This window comes from Ascaphus truei, chromosome 1, assembly GCF_040206685.1.
Source record: "Ascaphus truei isolate aAscTru1 chromosome 1, aAscTru1.hap1, whole genome shotgun sequence".
Classification (NCBI taxonomy): Eukaryota; Metazoa; Chordata; class Amphibia; order Anura; family Ascaphidae; genus Ascaphus; species Ascaphus truei.
The window spans coordinates 9,140,636-9,158,450 of record NC_134483.1 but is presented as its reverse complement, the minus strand read 5'-3'; the positions used below and the strand labels follow the sequence as shown (position 1 = coordinate 9,158,450).

Sequence of the window (17,815 nt, the reverse complement as noted above, 5' to 3'; positions counted from 1 at the left end):
CTCCTAGCTTCAGCTTGTGGAGAGTCCACTCCAGAGTCAGCACTCCTTAGACCATAGTCCCGGCAGGATCCCACCATGCATTGTTGGTCCGCATGACACGGGTCATAGAGGGCCATCAGACAGCCCTGCTCTTCCCTCGGAGAGGCATCCTCCATGAGCTTTTGTAGCCCACATATTAGGTCATAGAAGCCCCGTACTCCTGTCGGGCTGGGCGCAGGCTGAGGCGGCAGCTGTGGTTGGAGGTATGGTACACCACACCTCTTACAGTGGGACTTGACTTCCAATTCCCCACCAGGGCAGTTGCATAGCTAGAAGACACATTGGAGAAAGTCCTTCCCGTTTAGGTTCACTAACAGGAGTCCTCCTGGTAGCACAAATTGGGTAGCAACTTGTTGAGCCATAGTGTTTACTGGAACAGAGTGCAAGCTTGGTGTAGGTCCTACTCACTCGGTCACCACGTGCATTTGCAGGATGCGGTAGCTGCATTCGGCTACGCTCCTCGTGGCATCACACAGATAAGTTCCTCCTCCCCCTGGTGGATCCAGGAGTCCAGGCACTGAATATGAGTGCGGCTTCAGCGCAGGCACATTCTTGCAAAAGAAGAGCTTGCATCTTGCAAAGCTTACCACGGGTTCTCCCGTTTTGGTACACACTCATCTGTAAAGCACATACAGTCACATGCTATATATATACACATCTATATAGCACATACACTCACATACAGAATATATTGACTCATTTGTATAGTGCATGCACAACTGGAGCTTACATATGCCAAATAGAAAGACATTTTAACGGGGAACACTGGCATAAGGGAAAGGCATTTATTAAAGCTCCAGAGGGAAGATGTGCACAGACTTGAGAGGCTACAATGACTGGCATAGAATAGTGATGTGTGGCTGCAGCATGCATGGACGGGGATTTCTTATTTTATGGTGCTTCCACTACCGATAGCAGCCTAAGAATACAATACAAGTTGATGGGTCTATCAGCGCCTTGCTCAGCACTCTCACGGTATGTTGGGTTGGACGTTGCGTATTGAGCAGTACTTTCCACCTTCATTAGAATTTAAAAAGCATTCATGGTGGTCCCTGTATCCCCCCTGTCCTTTCCTGGTTTTGTGGGCCCTGAGATAGATTAAGGTTACATTTGGGTGTTGTGTAGGGCCCGGTGTCTTAGTGAAAGCACAGCAGGAAGTACAGTCCCACCCTCCCTCAATGGTATTTTCCTAGGTTTGTGGTTTCCTCTTGAATGTGAAAAAAGCAGAACAAAGAAAATCTAACAAATATTCGAGTACAAAGATGTATTTTGTATGTTTGTCAGATTTTGTCGGGGTAATTTCAGTGGTTCCAGGCTGTTCCTGTGGTTTTATTTGTTGGGATAGGCTGTTTCATGCCCTGGCTTGTCTGTGGAATACAGATCTTACACAGGGGGATCCTCTCAGGTTGATTTGCTTTATCTGGAAGCTGTTTTCCGTTGGCTCTTTATCTAGCAACGGGCAGTTTGACAAAGTTTTCACGTTCTGTTTTGATTTCCCATGATGTGGGAGGTAATAATGATATCTGTGGCCATATAACTTCAGCACGATCGTGGTATGGTTAGATGTATGTTTACGCTCAAGGGTGGGAAAGGTTAATGGGGCATCCTTAGGTCATAACATTGAGTTGGGAGAAGTCACATCTATAGCTATATAGGTGTAATAGAGTGGGACATTTGCAGAGGGTTTATGGAAGGAAAGATATGGCTGTTAACATAATAAAACAAACGATAATTATTATAGTCTGGATGGTTAGTAGTTGGCAGATACAGTGTAATAATATTTGTAAAGGGAAGTTGTGTTTATATTTTATGTGGCTGGTAAAGCTAATGTTTGAACTGCCAGAGAGTTCACAATCCTAGTGTGAAATCCATTCATACTGCACCGACACACTTTATTCGAGCAAATACCCAGTATGTACCTGGCAGATACCTGGAATGCGCCGCTCCTCACCTCTGACAAGCCCCGTTGCGTTTGCCTTCCCAGCCTGGGTTCATGCCTGGCTGACGGGCGGCTGATCTGTTAAATGATAATGATTAGGATTTAATAGGCTGCAATGCTTCGCGTGTCTACCAGATGGCATAAATTAATGAATTGTAATGCAGTATATATATATATATACTGTGCAGTATTGCAGCCAGCGGGAATAAAATGCTTAAATCCCTGCCGGAAAATAACTCAATGCACTCGGGCAGAAAACAGTCACAAACCTCAATACACCCGGGTATACCCGAATTCGTGGGACTAGCCGAGCTCGAATAAAGTGTGTCGCCAGTGTATCATTCAAAATATAGGGGAAGTGGCACACCCCTGTTTATATAAAGTAAATGAAAGATTCCCTCGCTGGTGCCCACCCTCTGTTGATCCCAGCGTCTCAAAGCTGGATCCAGAATAGCATGAACGTTTTTGCAATGGAGGAAGCACACAGGAGCCTTATATGTAAGTGTCACGGGGGGACCAGGGATTTATTTGCACCTTTTTACCAGGATGATACATTGAGCAAAACAGGTAAATGAAATAAATTGTAAATTTATTCTCAGGAGAAGGCATACACACAATGGATCACAAACTACATAAGAAGAGACACACTTAATTGGGAACTGAGGTAAAAAAAAAACTAGACTTTCCTAGCTAAATTACACGTTAAACAGGAGTCTTTAGTTGACTGGGACTTAGCCCGAAGTGTCTTGGAACCCAAATCGGCAAGAAGTTCCAGATGCCACCGCTCCCTTCTCTCCGGAGGACTTGCTTTTCATTGACCGGTGCTTAGCTCCAAACGTCTTGGAACTAAAAATCGGCTTGAAATCACAGCCGCGACCGCTACGTTCGTTTTTGAGAACTTGGTCCCAAAAAGCTGGACTTAGAAGATATTTGAGGTTGTTTTTTCTGAAGCCGGTGCTCTGCCATTCCCGCAGAGGCATATTTTTCCACATTGAAAAATCCCGCCGCTGTTTTGTCGCTTGAGAATATCTTGGGTAATTGGCTGAAAGGATTCATATAACCAATCACAGCGTGGGAACTTTCCTACCAGCCAATCAGAACGAAGCCAGTCTTCTGAAGCCAGACAAGCGGGGATTGTGAATCAACCAAGGGCATGCACAAGTTTGCCACCTTAGCCACTTGCAATTCAGAAGCCACCTGCTGGGTAAGGCTCCTCCAAGTCCGGACTGCCATTCATCCCAGGACGTGGGTGCTTGAGTCCTGCCCTCCTGCCCAAATATTCTTCACACGTCTGGCATCCTCTGTGGCTTTCATGTCCGATGTCTGAGTAGACTCACTGGCACCAAGTTGGTAGCCCAGTGGCTCACTCAGAACATTGGTTCGAAAGTCCCAGCTCAAAATACCGTGCACAACAGTACATCCTATATTAAACCAATGTTAATAAAAAATACTGTAACATGTCTTAAGTCTCTGGGTATGGGGAATAGAATTAAAAGCTGCACTTTATTTTCTATTAGCCCACACACTATAAAAGAGACTTAGGACTGGACTTCCTAAAAATCCCCTCACAACCTTATATATGGTTGGAGCACCCCAGAACCTCTATACTGGTTCTGAGTGACATGGGCATTACCTGGGTATCCCCCCTTAACCTAGGGACCCCTCATAGTTACAGGGACACTTTGCATTCCTATGTCCCATTTACCTTTCTGGGCTGTGCTGAAGCAGGGAACCCTAGCGGTGAGTGGCGCAAGCATTTTCAAGGGGAGATATTGCCGGGACAATGTGCCTGTATGTATCCAGGATCCAAGCATGATTCTCGGGTACATTTTGGGGTATACAGCAACTCTGGACCCTGACTACCTAGACACATTCTGACAACACTTTCTCTGCAACCCCCTCCCCCCCCCCCCCCACCCACCTGAAACTCATACCCTAGCAATGCCTGCTTGCTGGCACTCCTGGTAAAAACACATAAAATACTTTATTGTCTCATAGCATGCATATCGGTCCTGCCGGGTGAAAGGAGGCTCTCCTCCGCTTCCACTTGTTGGATTGATTGGATGGGGCGCTGCTCCTGACCGTGCGAGGTAACTGGGTATTCTGCTTGGTGGCAGAGATTGGTGCTCTCCTCTCAATGAGGTAGAGACAGCGCTAATACACGATGGTGAATGGCAGGGTGTGGTGGTGTCCTCTCATGGAATCTTCGTGGTGGTGAAATGTTGGTTATGGAACTTAGGTTCGCCCACAGAGCAGGTACGGCTGGTACCTGGTATACATGTTTTTCTGGAAAGCTATATATTCATGGTGTCACAGTGGACCAGACTTCTACCGAAAGTTACCCATGATGCCGCCTTGATCCGTCTGTTCGCCAATTCCAGTAACAAGGGTTGCCTGTCTCTGGTCCACAGTTCACATTTCAGTTGGTCTCTAGCCACGAGACCAACCATGAGCAACTGTGAAGCTCTTATCGGTTTCAAGTTATATAGAATCTCGGCCTCCATCTGAAATCATGGAGAACCCGGTGCTGACCAATCGGCAGAGAACAGTGCTCCACTGAGCCAATCAGAAGCCAAGGGCTCAACCGGACGGACCAATCAGACCCGTGGGAGGGTGGGAAAATTGGAACTGATCAATGGGAATCATGCTGACCCGGTCTAAGACCTAGGGTTTAGTTCCCAATTACAGTTTCATACCTCCCGCAGGGGGTATACACCTGGCTGCCGGAGAGAGGGCAATAATAATATGGTAATAAAATAAAAAAATTTAAAATAATAATTTAAAAAAAAAATATATATATATATATATAGTATTTATATACCATCTGGGGCAGTGCCTGAGGCAGTTGTCTCATTTAATGTATATAATGTATACCCTGTTCATTTATGTAACTGTATTTGTAACCATGTATTATTTGTTTTACTCTGTGCCCAGGACATACTTGAAAACGAGACGTACCTCTCAATGTATTACTTCCTGGTAAAATATTTTATAAATAAATAAATAAATTTAGGGAGATAAAGGTATTAAAGAGGAGGCAGTGCACTGGGTTTAATCCTTCTGACTTTGTTGTGCTGGTCCAGGAGAAGCAGAAGCAATGAATCTCCGTACACTGCAGCCTCTCTGAATCTCCCAGCACCATAAATGACGCCTTATTCCCTTGGAGGGTGGGACCTGGCTTCCGAGGAGAGAAGTGTTAATTACTGCCTGATGCACAGACTTTAATAATGTCCTGTATATTATCTGTGTGTTTACCTGATTCCCCTTCCTCCTTCTAATCTCTTCACAGATCAATCAGAAACATGCGTCCGTTCTGTGGCCTTATCACCGTGTGCTCCAAGAAGCCAGGTGAGAGTCCTAATTCTTCTCTATTCATGAAGTACCACAGTATTAATTAGTATTAATAACACTAAATATTCATCATCATCATCATATATGTTTTTTCTATTACCTGAACCAGGGGGTTCTGCAGAGCAGAAGCTGCTTCCTTATCACTGAATGGCCCAGTTCCCAAGCTATTCACCACGGAAGTCTCTGTGACAAGAGAGGGCATAGGCTGCATCAGCCAATCAGTGAAGGGAAGTCCACATGTCAAAGCAGATTTCCACTCATTGATTGGCTCACTGACAGTAATGGTTACTAGAACTTTGAACAACACTATACAGTAGTTCTTAAAGCAGCAGTCCAAGCTGTAGTTTTTTTTTTTGCTTCCCTTCCCAATCAACACAATTATAAGTAATTAGCTAAATTGCCGATCGTTCCGTTCTACTGTGATTCAGCTTGGGAGTTCAGTAATGGATCAGTGCAGCAAAAGAGGACCAAAGATGCAAAGTTCTGTGAGGAAGATCATGTGACCAGGCAGTCACTAGATACAATAGGGGTGCACTGCTAGAGAGAGGGCGGGGCTCAAAAAGGAGTGTGCCAGCGCCTGTTTCAGAAGAGGAAGGGAATGTGACTTTGTAAATGGTTGCTATAGAAACAAAAAATGCTCGTTACATTATAATACATTAAAAATGTCATTCCGAGTTTTAAAAAACAAAATGCTACAAGTATTTTCTCATAGTACAGAACTGACTTAATAAAAAAAACACACATGTAGGATATTGCTTGGTCTGCAGCTTTAAGTGTTATCTGAGTTCTTAAGTGTTACCTCTGCCTTCAATTATCATAGTACAGGGTTGTTCTGAACTGTGAAGAACATGGGAACACATCCAGGTAAGACTCTCCATGTATAAGTGGTTCTCTCTGTTTGTGCTCCCCACAGTCCCTCTGCGGGGGATCTCCGTTGATGTTCAGGTTCAAGGCTTCGTGGCGGATGTAACAGCGACGTTGAAGTATAAGAACCTGGAGGAGAAGGCGGTGGAGGCCGTCTTTGTGTTCCCTATGGATGAAGACTCTGCCGTGTACAGCTTTGAGGCAACGGTGGACGGGAAAAAGATTGTAGCAGAGATTCAGGAGAAGAAGCAGGTACGGGCGACATAATTTTCAGATGTAGCTGCCTGTTCGTTACCGCATCACGGGACAAAAGCCCAGCCATCTCGCCGAAAACTCCGCGAGGTGGTCCACAGCAGGCTGTAATGGACCATCGGATTATCACAGCGGGGGTCCCTGCTTTTCAATGGGACTCGTGCTGTGTGAATCCTACCGGGTTCCACCTGTCTGTAAGAGACGCGCAGTAAGAGATTAAAATCAGTCACTCCACCTGCGCGCCTCTAACAGGTGATCGCGGGCCTTTTATTTTGATACCGTAGTATTGTATCAGGGGGTCTCCGGTGCTGAACCACATTGATTTCAGGTCCGGGGACCCCCTGCTTCAGTTACAGGCCCCGTTATGGGGTGTTGGTATCCCTCTGCTTTGTTTAAATCTCCCGATCTCGTGGGCCGTGACGCGGGAGAATGTAAACATGGCAGCTGGGATACCGGCACCCCATAACAGGGCCTGTAACTCGGAAAGTAGGGGGGCCCCGGACCGGAAATCAATGCAGTTCAGCTCCGGAGACCCCCTGCTACAATAATGTGTTATTAAAAAAAAAAATCCACGATCACCTGAGGGGCGCAGGTAGAGTGACTGATTCAGTCTGTCTCTTATAGACTTTTGGAACCAGTAGGATTCACACAGCGCGAGTCCCATTCAAACGGAGGGACCCCTGCTGTGTTAGTCCCGATGGGCCATTAGTCTGGCCACTGGAATCTTGCGGCGTGGGAGAGGATACCGTGCGGCAACCGCAAGGCAAGCGGTAAAGAACAGGCAGATACATCTGTAATCTTCAGATATTACACATCATTATCTTCCAAGGATTTCCAGCCAACAGAAGACACCTTTTATTTAAAGCCACAGTATTTCCAGCCTTTAAAATCCTCAGACCTGAAGGAGCCTGTCACACACACAGAACTACATGGGTAACTTGGTTATAAGCAGCGTGTGATTCTCCTTATTGGGTCAGGACACAAATAATTCAGAAATATTATGCTGTTCAATGACTTTTTTTTTTTAAAAATGTAAAACTGCAGCATTTCCAAGAGAGTTTAATACTAAGTGTACATGTGTTAATACAGAGATTAACAGTTTCTATCTAACTTTCTCAACAACCAATCAAATTTCTCCAGAGAGATTTCTTTCATTCAGAAATATACAGTATTTTGACATTCTGTTTGATAATTTTTTCAGTTCTAATAATTATATTGTAAATATGTATGAATCCATTATCAAGACAAAATTTAAAAGTATGCAGTATAATTGTCTGATGTTTCTTTCTCTATATTACATATGTTTCATATTCTTAATTGATATATTCTGGTTATATATTCACTTACATTGGAGAGTTATAATGATGGTGCAGCTGTTCTGAGGTCTCTATAGAGAAACTCTCTGTTTAGGTTGACACTTGAGTGATTATTGACAACTGTGGTTTTAGCTGAGAGAAGAGGCTGTGACGGAAGCTCTGAGAACCTTCCAGAACATATGCCATATTTGGTTATTCTATGTAGGGAGGCGTAGGCAGTTCAGATGACATCAGTGTGAAGCTGCAGGACCTTAGCTGGAAGTGGAGTTGGTTATATTAAAAGCTGACGGGGTAGTTTTGTTTGGCTAAATATACAGAAGTTTTAACTGAAGCAGGAGAGAGACAGCGAGAGGCGAGAGACCGGGGGAGAGGCACAGAATGATGTATTCCATCAGGATGTGAGGACATAGTGATTCCACCATGAGGAGAGAGAGACGGGTTAAAACCAAGATGGAGGAAAGATACATTTTTATAATGATATTAAGATCAAATACAGGGATTCCACTCAGAAACAGAAAACTATGCAACCATTTGTAAGAATACATAACTTATTTGGAACGTCACCGCCATTTTGTAATATTTTTATGTAAGTAATTATCTTCAAAATAAACGTTTCTTTTTATGTGATGAACCAGAATTACTGAGGTCTGTTATGGTGGAGTCATTATGAAAGCGACGTAAAGGACATTTTGCAGATGCTATGTACAATCTGGTGCGACAGGGAACAAATAAATGGATCCATTGCATCTCCCACTTTGTGTGTCTCACAGGCTCACAAAACCTACGACGAGGCCCTCAGCCAGGGCCAGCAGGCCTTCCTATTGGAGGAGGATGAGAGTTCCGGGGACATCTTTAGCTGCAGCGTGGGAAACCTGCTGCCCGGTCAGGAGGCCGAGGTGACACTGAGCTACGTGCGGGAGCTGCCGCTGGAGGCGGACGGAGCCGTGCGCTTTGTGCTGCCGGCCGTCCTCAACCCCAGATACACCCCGGAAGGTAAAGCAGAGCATTGTGGGAGACTCCGGTGAGAGGGGCTCATGTAGAGAGCACCTGCTCTGTGATTGAAACGGGGCATAAGCCGGAAATAATAAACTATACAGATACTGTAATACAAAATATCTGAGGGTGAAATTAAAACTGATCTTTAAATCATACGGATAATGGGTTTATGTGACAGCAGATACAACATTTATTCCACAGCATGAAATAAGGATTGTACTAACACTTTAATTTAGTGCACATTGGTTATTGGTTTTGTGTCAATTTCTTGCCATTATTTTTACCATGGAGCTAATTGCCCAATGTAAATTGGTTCAGTATCTGTTCCAACACAAGCGGAGTTATAAGCAGGAGGTGTAGGAGAAGACCTTACCTGATACAGCACTTTACGAGACAGCTCTATATACTTTTTATTCTCTCAACGCTGGAATTTAAATCTCCGTACAAAGTCTGACTTTTGAAACGAGCAGCTCCAAGTCACGTTCAAAGAGTTTGTTGAAAGATTTTAGTTTTTCAGCCCACAGCTTAACCCCTTAAGTGTCCGAGGCCCATGCAACACCGTGCTTTGCTGGCGTCTCAGGCACTAAATGGGTTAAGTTGTGTGGTCCTGTAACACAATCTGCTTTGCATTGGAACTGCACAAAACACAAGTTGAAATGTAGTCTGAGAAATACTTACAAGTGTTATTTTTCTCTGTCCCCTTCTCAATCTTTCCTTCTCCTATTTTCTTGTCCCTCTGTGTAGATCAAGAAGAGAGTATTACTGCCAACCTCCCGCGCGTCCCCCCTGGTCAGATCCCATACACCCTGAGTATGAGTGCTCACTTCCAGTCTGCGTACGGCATCTCCAAGGTCCAGTCTAACTGCGGGATCACCCCTCTCCAGTACACCAATGATGACAAAACTGCGGCCAAGGTGAGGGAACAGACTCTGAAACGCACATCTAAATATTATAATAAACTGCCCTGTATGCATTTACTGTACTTACACCTGTCCAGCTAGGACTCCGTTTTCAGGGAGGTTAAATACTGGATTTGTCCACCAGACACTGCTTAACCAGTGTTCAAAACCTTACTTTGAAGGGATCTGTTCTCTTGGCGTGAGACGGAGGTTACACTCCATTTACCATTCTGTAAATATGGCCTTTAGGGACTTAATCCATATGATCTGATTAGGCCATTTTTGGTAGAAATTCAACTATATGACTCATAAAATAATCCCCTTACTCTTTATATTAAACTTGTCCTACACCTTGCTTCCCCATCCTACCCCAAATACAAATACAGTAACGTCCTCCCAATGGACAGAGGGAACTTCGGTTCATGGATACTTTGGTTTCTCCTCATACTCTTCCACCAGACTCAAGTCTTGCTCTTTTTTAGACAAGAAAGTCTCAAGTTTAATATATATTGAATGTATTCATTTCTCTCTGTGTCGTTCTACCTTGGTCCTCCTGTCTTTCTCTTTTGCTTTTCTTCTTTGCAACCATTTCCTTTTTTTTGTTGGCAGAAAAATTAGCAATTTTTTTCTTTTCTTTGGAAAGGCACAGTACCCCTTCCCCCTTCCTCTATCTTTCATTCCTTTTCTTTACATCCTATTTGCCTCCTACCCTCTTCCCCGGTACGTTGTTGGTTGCTAATGGGTTAATCCTTCTCTTTATATTGCTGTATGTTCCTTCTCTCTGTCACAAACCTTCACCCCACTGGTGTATCTCCTCCCTCCAGGTTTCACTGGCTGAAGGACACAAGTTTGAGAGAGACGTGGAACTTCTTGTTTATTACAAAGAGGTGAACAAGCCCAGTGTCACAGTGGAGTCGGGGCTTCCGGATGCTGAAGCAGGTGCGCCGTGAAATTCTGGGATGAATGTATTGTGATGTCCGCATCACGTTGCAGTATCTTAGTTCCCATATTAAGGCAGGAAACTGTACTCCTTTACACAGGGTTTATTTACAGGGGTTAAATAATACAATAACAGACCCACCATCCCCTTAAGGCAAAACAAATCATAAAATAAACATCTACTCCTTCATAGAAGACTGACTAACATGCAACTCCAACCCTCTCTAATGGGACCGCCAGCTAATATAGGTAAACAATATATACAGTCTTTAGGCACCGCAATATAGAAAAGAGTTCTTATCGGTCCTGTGGGGGTTCGGCCCCACAAGAGTCTAGGGAATTCCTCCCAGGGCTCCAGGTAGCTCCCTCTGGAAACTGCAACAGCTGGACAGGACATCCCTTCTTCAGCACAGTCTCATGTCCTTCCTTCTTCTTCCTGGGATTTACAACCCAGGCAGTCTCAACAGGCTCCGCGACCACCGTCCTGCGAGCCTAGGAGACTGTGCCAGCCTCTTCCTAGCTGGGGAGAACTCTCCCCCTCCTGGGGAAAAGCAGTCTCTCTCTGTGTGCAGGCCACTTCCTGACTTTTAAAACTCTTGTTCCTTCAGGAGTTCTGCTAATTGTCTCCAGCTGCAGTAAGCTCCTACAGAGGAGTTTAACCTCCTGCACGCTGGAATCTATGCACTGCCAGCTTTGTAGTACCCAGACACAATGATTATATCATAGTATGTATAATTGTAAATATTTACATTTATAAAAACAATGTATCTGTTTTATATTGTAATTTTTCCATATGATTTCTCAGTGTGGGCGGAAGACATTGAGTTCCTATAAGGGCATTTTGAAATGATGTTTACTGATACTGCAGTCAATATTTAATCGGTTCACAATACATATAGGGCCTCATGCAGAGAGCAGCGAATTTAAAAATTGGAGAGTTTAATAAAAAGTAGCTTTTTTGGAGAGTTTTATTCTCCATATGCAGAAATGTGCGAATTCTGCAATGTTTGGCATTAATGCGTGTGGCGAGTTAGAATTGGAGAGATGCGCACTGCAGAACTGTGTAAAAAAAAAATCGCGCATTTTTTTTTCCCTTTCCTATAGGCGGCGAGCTCCATGTAATTGCCAACTTTTCTTGGCGAGGCAAATAGTAGCAAATCGCGCCATTTTCTTGGCGCGAAAAGCCGCTAGATGCCGTTCGCGGCTCTCTGCATTAGGATATTTTTAAAACTGACGAGATGTAGGTTCTCGCCAGGCGCGCGGCGAGATTTTGAAAAATAAAAATAAAAATGGCGCGTTTTCCGTAACTCGCCATTTTCGGCAGTTTTCTGCGCGAATTTCCCCAAAAAATGGCGAGATTTGAAATAGCGCTGCTCTCTGCATGAGGCCCATAGTTTTCTATTTGCACATCCCCTTCATTAGGTCCCTTTTCCTGCTGATAACGTCATTTATTGTAAAAACATCACATCGTTTTGAGAATTTCCGCTGTAAAATAATTTTGGTCCCTACTATGACCTCATTGTTTGTATTTGATGTCATACTGTTTACAATTAGTCCTATCTAAAAATAATACATTAGGAAAAGAAATGTGTAATATGCTTAACTTCTTTACATCTTCAGTATATGTTGTTTATTTAGACTGCTCCGTTCACCCTTCCAAGGCACCTACAACATATTGATTAACAAAATATTACATCTAGGTTCTTCTTGAGGGGGTGGTACGGTAGTCTGATCTCTTCCTTTGTTTCTCTCCTCAACCCTTTTCTCTTAAACTATTTTAAGGTTCCCTGATGGCAGAGCCGGCTGTGATGTTGAATTTCTACCCCAGCTTCCCAGAGACTCAGGAGCCGTCCAACTGCGGGGAGTTCATCTTCCTCATGGATAGGTCTGGAAGTATGATGAGTCCAATGAATAATGAGCCAGATGCTCCCCAACGTATTCAAAGCGCCAAGGTTAGTGGGGAGCTCACCCATCTCTAACACAAGGGTAAATGTGTCCATTAGGCCATAGTTACTGGAACAATGGTTCCGATTCTAAAGAATCCGGGCGGATATCTCGGATTCCCTCATTGGATCCAATTCAGTCAGACTTAAGATTCCAAACTCGGATTCAATGTGGAAGAGGAGGAGGTAAATTTAGTAGTGTCTCCACGTGTATATACAGTATGTCCCCTCACACCTCCCTCCAGTTAACTGAGGGAGAGATGCCTGTGCTGAAAAAGGAGCACACCTGAGGTACCCTGGGAGATTTGCTAATGGCTATGCGAAGTATATTTAAGAGTCACAGCTCACACTACCTAGCAGAGTTTCCGTAAGAACTATGTTGAGTGGGCAAGTCTGCGGCATTAGGAATTGTGGGAAGTTATTTGGGGGAGGTATGATGGGATATACAATATATAAAGCTGGAGTAACTACTAACTCCTCCTCCTCCAAAATCCGACTGTCGCTCAGTTATTAACTGATAGTAAAAAAAAATGAACCTGCAATTCCATGGCTGAAAAAAAATGGCGGATTCAAATTGGAAGAAAAATTCCGCCCATCTCTACTCACGCCGCATTAAACCACATATTTTTGTTGAAATTGACAAAGCCTTTTTGTGCTTCCTGTTACATTGCACAGATATCCATTAACAAATGTGCAGCCCGTTTTAAATAAGCTTCAGTTTAGTCCCATGATTAAAAAGTGTCTTACAGATAAACCACCAGTATTAGAACACTTACCTGGGAGATTCTGCGAGATTCTGGGGCAGTCTCACAGGAAATGCCTCAACATTTCTGTGAGATTCTTAATGGCCCATCAGATTAACACAGCTGGGGGTCAAACTGAATGGGACTGCAGGGACCCCCGCTGTGTTAACCCGATGGGCCATAAAGAATCTCACAGAAATGTTGAGGCATTTACTGTGAGACTGCCCCAGAATTTCCTTGGCAAGAGTTCTAATACTCGTGGCTACATCTGCACATGTGATGTAACCTCTAGGCAGAAAAGAGGCACTTTGTATGACCTTGATATTCAGTCCCATTCATTTCCCCACCTGCTTTCTCTCTCTCTCAGGAAACGTTGGTTCTTTTGCTGAAGAGTTTACCACTCGGCTGTTACTTCAATATCTTCGGCTTTGGGTCCCACTTTGAGTCCTTCTTCCTGTGAGTACAACATGAAAAGTAACTTGAGCAGGGACTCATCTGAGTGAAGTAGCTTTGCTTGAGAAGGTCTGGGTCCCATTCTTCTGAATGCAACCGATGTCTTCTCCAACACTGGGAGGTGGCTTCATAGCATATTGTATAAGGGCCAGTGAGAGACGGAAAAGACTGTAATATATACCAGTCTCAAAACCCCAGTGACACAGAGAGACATACTGCATGTGCAGTAATGTGAGACGGCTTGTTTGTTTGATACTGTAGATTGAGATGTTTAATGGCTGAAAGCAGTAATCTGCCCGAGGGAAGTGTCTTTCTTTTTTTACCAGAATTTGGACTGGGCGGTCTCCTGGAGAGTAACTGCGCTATTTTTACCTCCAGCGACCCTCCGGTTTACCTTTTTATGTGCCTGTGTTTCTGGTCTCTTTCGGTAAATTAATACGGCAGCTATCTAAGCCTCACTTCCACGGACCAATAGGAAGCTGCAATGTCATCCGAGCATGACATTGCAGCTTCTTATTGGAGAGTCGGTGAGATACTGCACAGAGATCTTCTTCTCTCCTCCTCTCCAACACTGGCCCGAAATGTTCAATTCTGACCGGCCTGAGGGGTAATTTCCCCTTGCCACCCTGGCCAAGCCACACTGTTGGTAACCAGTATAGACAAGGAACTCCAGACTGTTACAAATAAAACAGTACATGATGCACATACAGTACAGATGTAGCATACATTATTACCTCTGTTAAAGCAGAAAATAACGAGTTTAATAACGTGATTTATTTCCTTAACCATTGTTTTCAGTAGCACTACTGTTAAATAACATGCCTGTGGTAATGTCACACATTGCGTTACCTGGTGCAATAACGTCTGTCTGCTACATCTGTACTTGTGTACAAAGTCACAGGTGTTTCATGGCGGCACGCTGTTCTATACGTATTGCGTTGACTCCTCTGTGTGCAACCTAATAACAGTCCTGTGACGTTTCACTCATTAGATGTCAGTCTCCCTCTGGTAACTTCAGTGTTTCCATAGACTGTTTTATCTTTTTTTCATTAAAATCCGTTTTAGGTTTAGGCCCCTGACTCTCATTCACTCAGCTTTGTGGGCCTGGACATCTGTGCAATTGCACCACGGAGATACAACCTTAACCATATAACAATGTCCTACTCTCATTGGTACAGCCTGAGGACCTAATGAGGATGGGGAGAAGGGCCACAGTGTTGCAGCTCTTGTACACGGCATCTGCTGTATTGGAGTAAAATGCTGTTGAGTTACATGTGTTGCTCTAGAGGCACATGAAACTTCAGGCTCTTATGCAGCGATTTTATACCCAGAGATAGACACTTTGAGCCAATGGAATAAACGTCTTCAGTTTTTCCCCCTGACCTGCTGGCTGTTGGTATTTCTGATTAGTATTTCCCCCCCTCTACCCCCCACCCTGCCTCCCCCCCCTTCCCCAGGGAGAGCATGGAGTACACACAGCAATCTATGGACCAGGCTGTGGAGAAGGTTAACCAGATGGAGGCCGACTTTGGAGGAACGGAAATCTTAAAACCTTTAAAGAAAATTAACAAAACAGCGGGAAGACCAGAGCACCCACGGCAGGTGAGAGAGTCTGAGGAGAGAGAGTGGGACAAAGAAAGTCATTTAGTAACAAGCTGAGACATGGGACATGTAGCAGGAATTGAATGAGAAACAGTCAGACACAATTTGAGACAAACATGTATATCACTGAGCTTGAGTGTGGATGTCACAAGGAATCTCTCCTAGATTCATTAGGAATAGAAAGCCGATATAGTTCTCAGGAGGTGGCAGATATTGTGAAGCTAAAAAGACAGCTTTTAGGAAATATAAGCAGACAGAGGAAGAAGGATAAAGAACTATATCAGGCCAGGCAGAAGGAGGCTAAGAAAGTAATCAGATGTGCAAAGGACAAAGCAGAAGAGAAAACAGCTCAGTCACTAAAGAAGGGTGGGGGGGGGACCATTCTTAGGTATATAAGTGTAAGGAGAAAAACAAAAGGAGGAATAGTAAGACTGAAGACAGAAGATGGCAGCCTTGTTGCACGAGACAAAGGTTTATCAGATCACCTTAATCATTATTGTTGCTGAGTCTTCAAAGCTGAAAGTGAGGTGAAGGGACCACAGATTGGTAACAAGAATTAAAATGGGAAGGAGGAGAACACACGTTTATTTACAGAGGAGAAAGTCCTATGGAACTTTCAACACTGAAAGTGAACAAGTCAATGGGGCCAGATGGGATTTATCCAGGGATATTAGAAGGGCAACACCATTAACAGAACTATTAAACCAGTCACTGTTACCAGGTATAGTGCCAGATGACTGTAGAAGAGAAAGCATAGTCTCACTTCACAAGAGTGGAAGTAGGGAAGAGGCATGTAACTACACGCCAGTGAGACCGACATCAATAGTGGGGAAATGAATGGAAACAGAAACCTACAAGGTCCCAGGCAGTATGGATTGTTTGGAGATCATGTATCAGCCCCTACCCTACTGGGTGGAAATAATGTCAAACACACCTAATTGATTAATTTGAATAGGTGACTATGGTGGATCAACTGATGTACAGTAGCTTACCTAGATTTTATGATATTTGATACTGTCCTACTGCATATAGAAGACCGATGAACATGATGGTAGAATGTATTGGTTGAAGGATAGGTGACAGAGAGAGTACTTTCAGTACATTAAAGGGAGTACATTGAGGGCGAAAAAGTGACCTGTCGAGTAGTCAACCTCAACGGTCTGTACCGGGACTGGAGCTCTTTAATAGCTGTATTAGTGACATGGTCTGGAGGGGAAAGTATGCCTTTTTTGTCGATGGTTGGGAGGGTGCACTTGGGTCACAAAAATCCAAAGGCAGAATACAGGATTTATAGCACTATAATGTCAACTACTATAGAGGAAAGGGACCTGGGAGTCATTACTTCAACAGACTTAAAGGTTGGTGAGCAATATAACTAGGCAATGGGGAAAGTCAGCCGGATGTTAGGTTATGTAGCCATGTATCCCCTTGGCTACTAATCCTCTACCTAAAACCTAAGCCCCGGTACCAGCACAGGCAGTGTTAGGGTTAAATCTCCCCTTGCTGCTACAGCAGTAAACAACTCCCTTGAGTGACAGGGGGTGGGCCTATGGCCTGTGTACTGCCCTATCAGGAGCTCAGACCTAGGACCCTCCCCTGGGTACAAAAGGGGCTGCAGATCCAAATTTAGAGAGTTCTCCTTCCTCAGGGAAGGGAGAGATCCCTCCCGCAGGGGAGTGGGAACAACTATGCCATTCCACCAGGGAGCATGGGAGTCCGGGATAGACCTTTGGGGCCTCAAGCCCTGGGGGTTGAGTCCAGGGACCAGAAGAAAGGCATTGTTGATGTGTATGGCTGTACTCAATAAAGTAATCAATAAAGAGTTATGTCTGCACACCTAAACATGTATAATATAAGCAATATACTTGCGATTAGCGGTACCGGTGCTCCGTGGTTCAGGGAAAAAACCTGTCTGGTATAATTTCAAAGTATATGAACAAAGTGAAGGATCCAGGGCACTACAGATTTGTAGAAGAGAAATTTATTCTAGGCACACACAACGTTTCGAGCTGTACAAAGGTCTTTCTCAAGTGACTGGCAAAGAAACAACAATAATGTCCAAAATATATAGTCCAAACATAAGTGATTAACTCAACAGCTCCCCTTCGTTACCCCATGTGATTCCCATAGTGTCCTGATTGCACTTCCGCATTGCACTTGATCAGATGATCATCATAATCCTGGGTGTGCTGTATCAGCACCTCCTGATTGGTTATTCTTCCTTCTCCCATCTCCCATCTCCTTGTGGGTAGCCTGCTGCGTGTCAGCGTGGTGTCCTGTTTTCTTCAGGTGTCGCTCCTGTGAGGTCACATCCGGCGCCATGTTCCAGAACCCAGTCCTGGCATATTTGGCTTCTCCAAAAAAAAATAAAAGCATGTAACCCATATAAAAAGAGAAACCTCTGACGCGTTTCTCGCCGGGGGGCGCTTTATCAAAGAGTGGTTTCTTAAGTCTCAAAAGTGCTTCTTTATAGGTCTTC

The 17,815-nt window shown here is 44.2% G+C and overlaps 2 protein-coding genes across 4 annotated transcripts in view; both read left to right on the top strand.

Moving 5' to 3' along the window:
• LOC142475204 (von Willebrand factor A domain-containing protein 5A-like) overlaps window positions 1–17,815 on the top strand; it is a 354,651-nt gene that overhangs the window by 11,863 nt on the left and 324,973 nt on the right. The window lies entirely within an intron of this gene.
• Window positions 1–17,815, top strand: part of LOC142475503 (von Willebrand factor A domain-containing protein 5A-like) — a 65,877-nt gene that overhangs the window by 11,894 nt on the left and 36,168 nt on the right. For both annotated transcript variants that reach the window (XM_075581390.1, XM_075581360.1), the window contains exons 2-9: window positions 5,268–5,326; window positions 6,243–6,445; window positions 8,532–8,754; window positions 9,502–9,671; window positions 10,481–10,595; window positions 12,378–12,547; window positions 13,649–13,737; window positions 15,192–15,336. In XM_075581390.1, coding sequence (XP_075437505.1) covers window positions 5,281–5,326; window positions 6,243–6,445; window positions 8,532–8,754; window positions 9,502–9,671; window positions 10,481–10,595; window positions 12,378–12,547; window positions 13,649–13,737; window positions 15,192–15,336 — 1,161 coding nt within the window. In that variant the 5' untranslated portion in view covers window positions 5,268–5,280. The remainder of the gene's footprint in view (window positions 1–5,267; window positions 5,327–6,242; window positions 6,446–8,531; window positions 8,755–9,501; window positions 9,672–10,480; window positions 10,596–12,377; window positions 12,548–13,648; window positions 13,738–15,191; window positions 15,337–17,815) is intronic.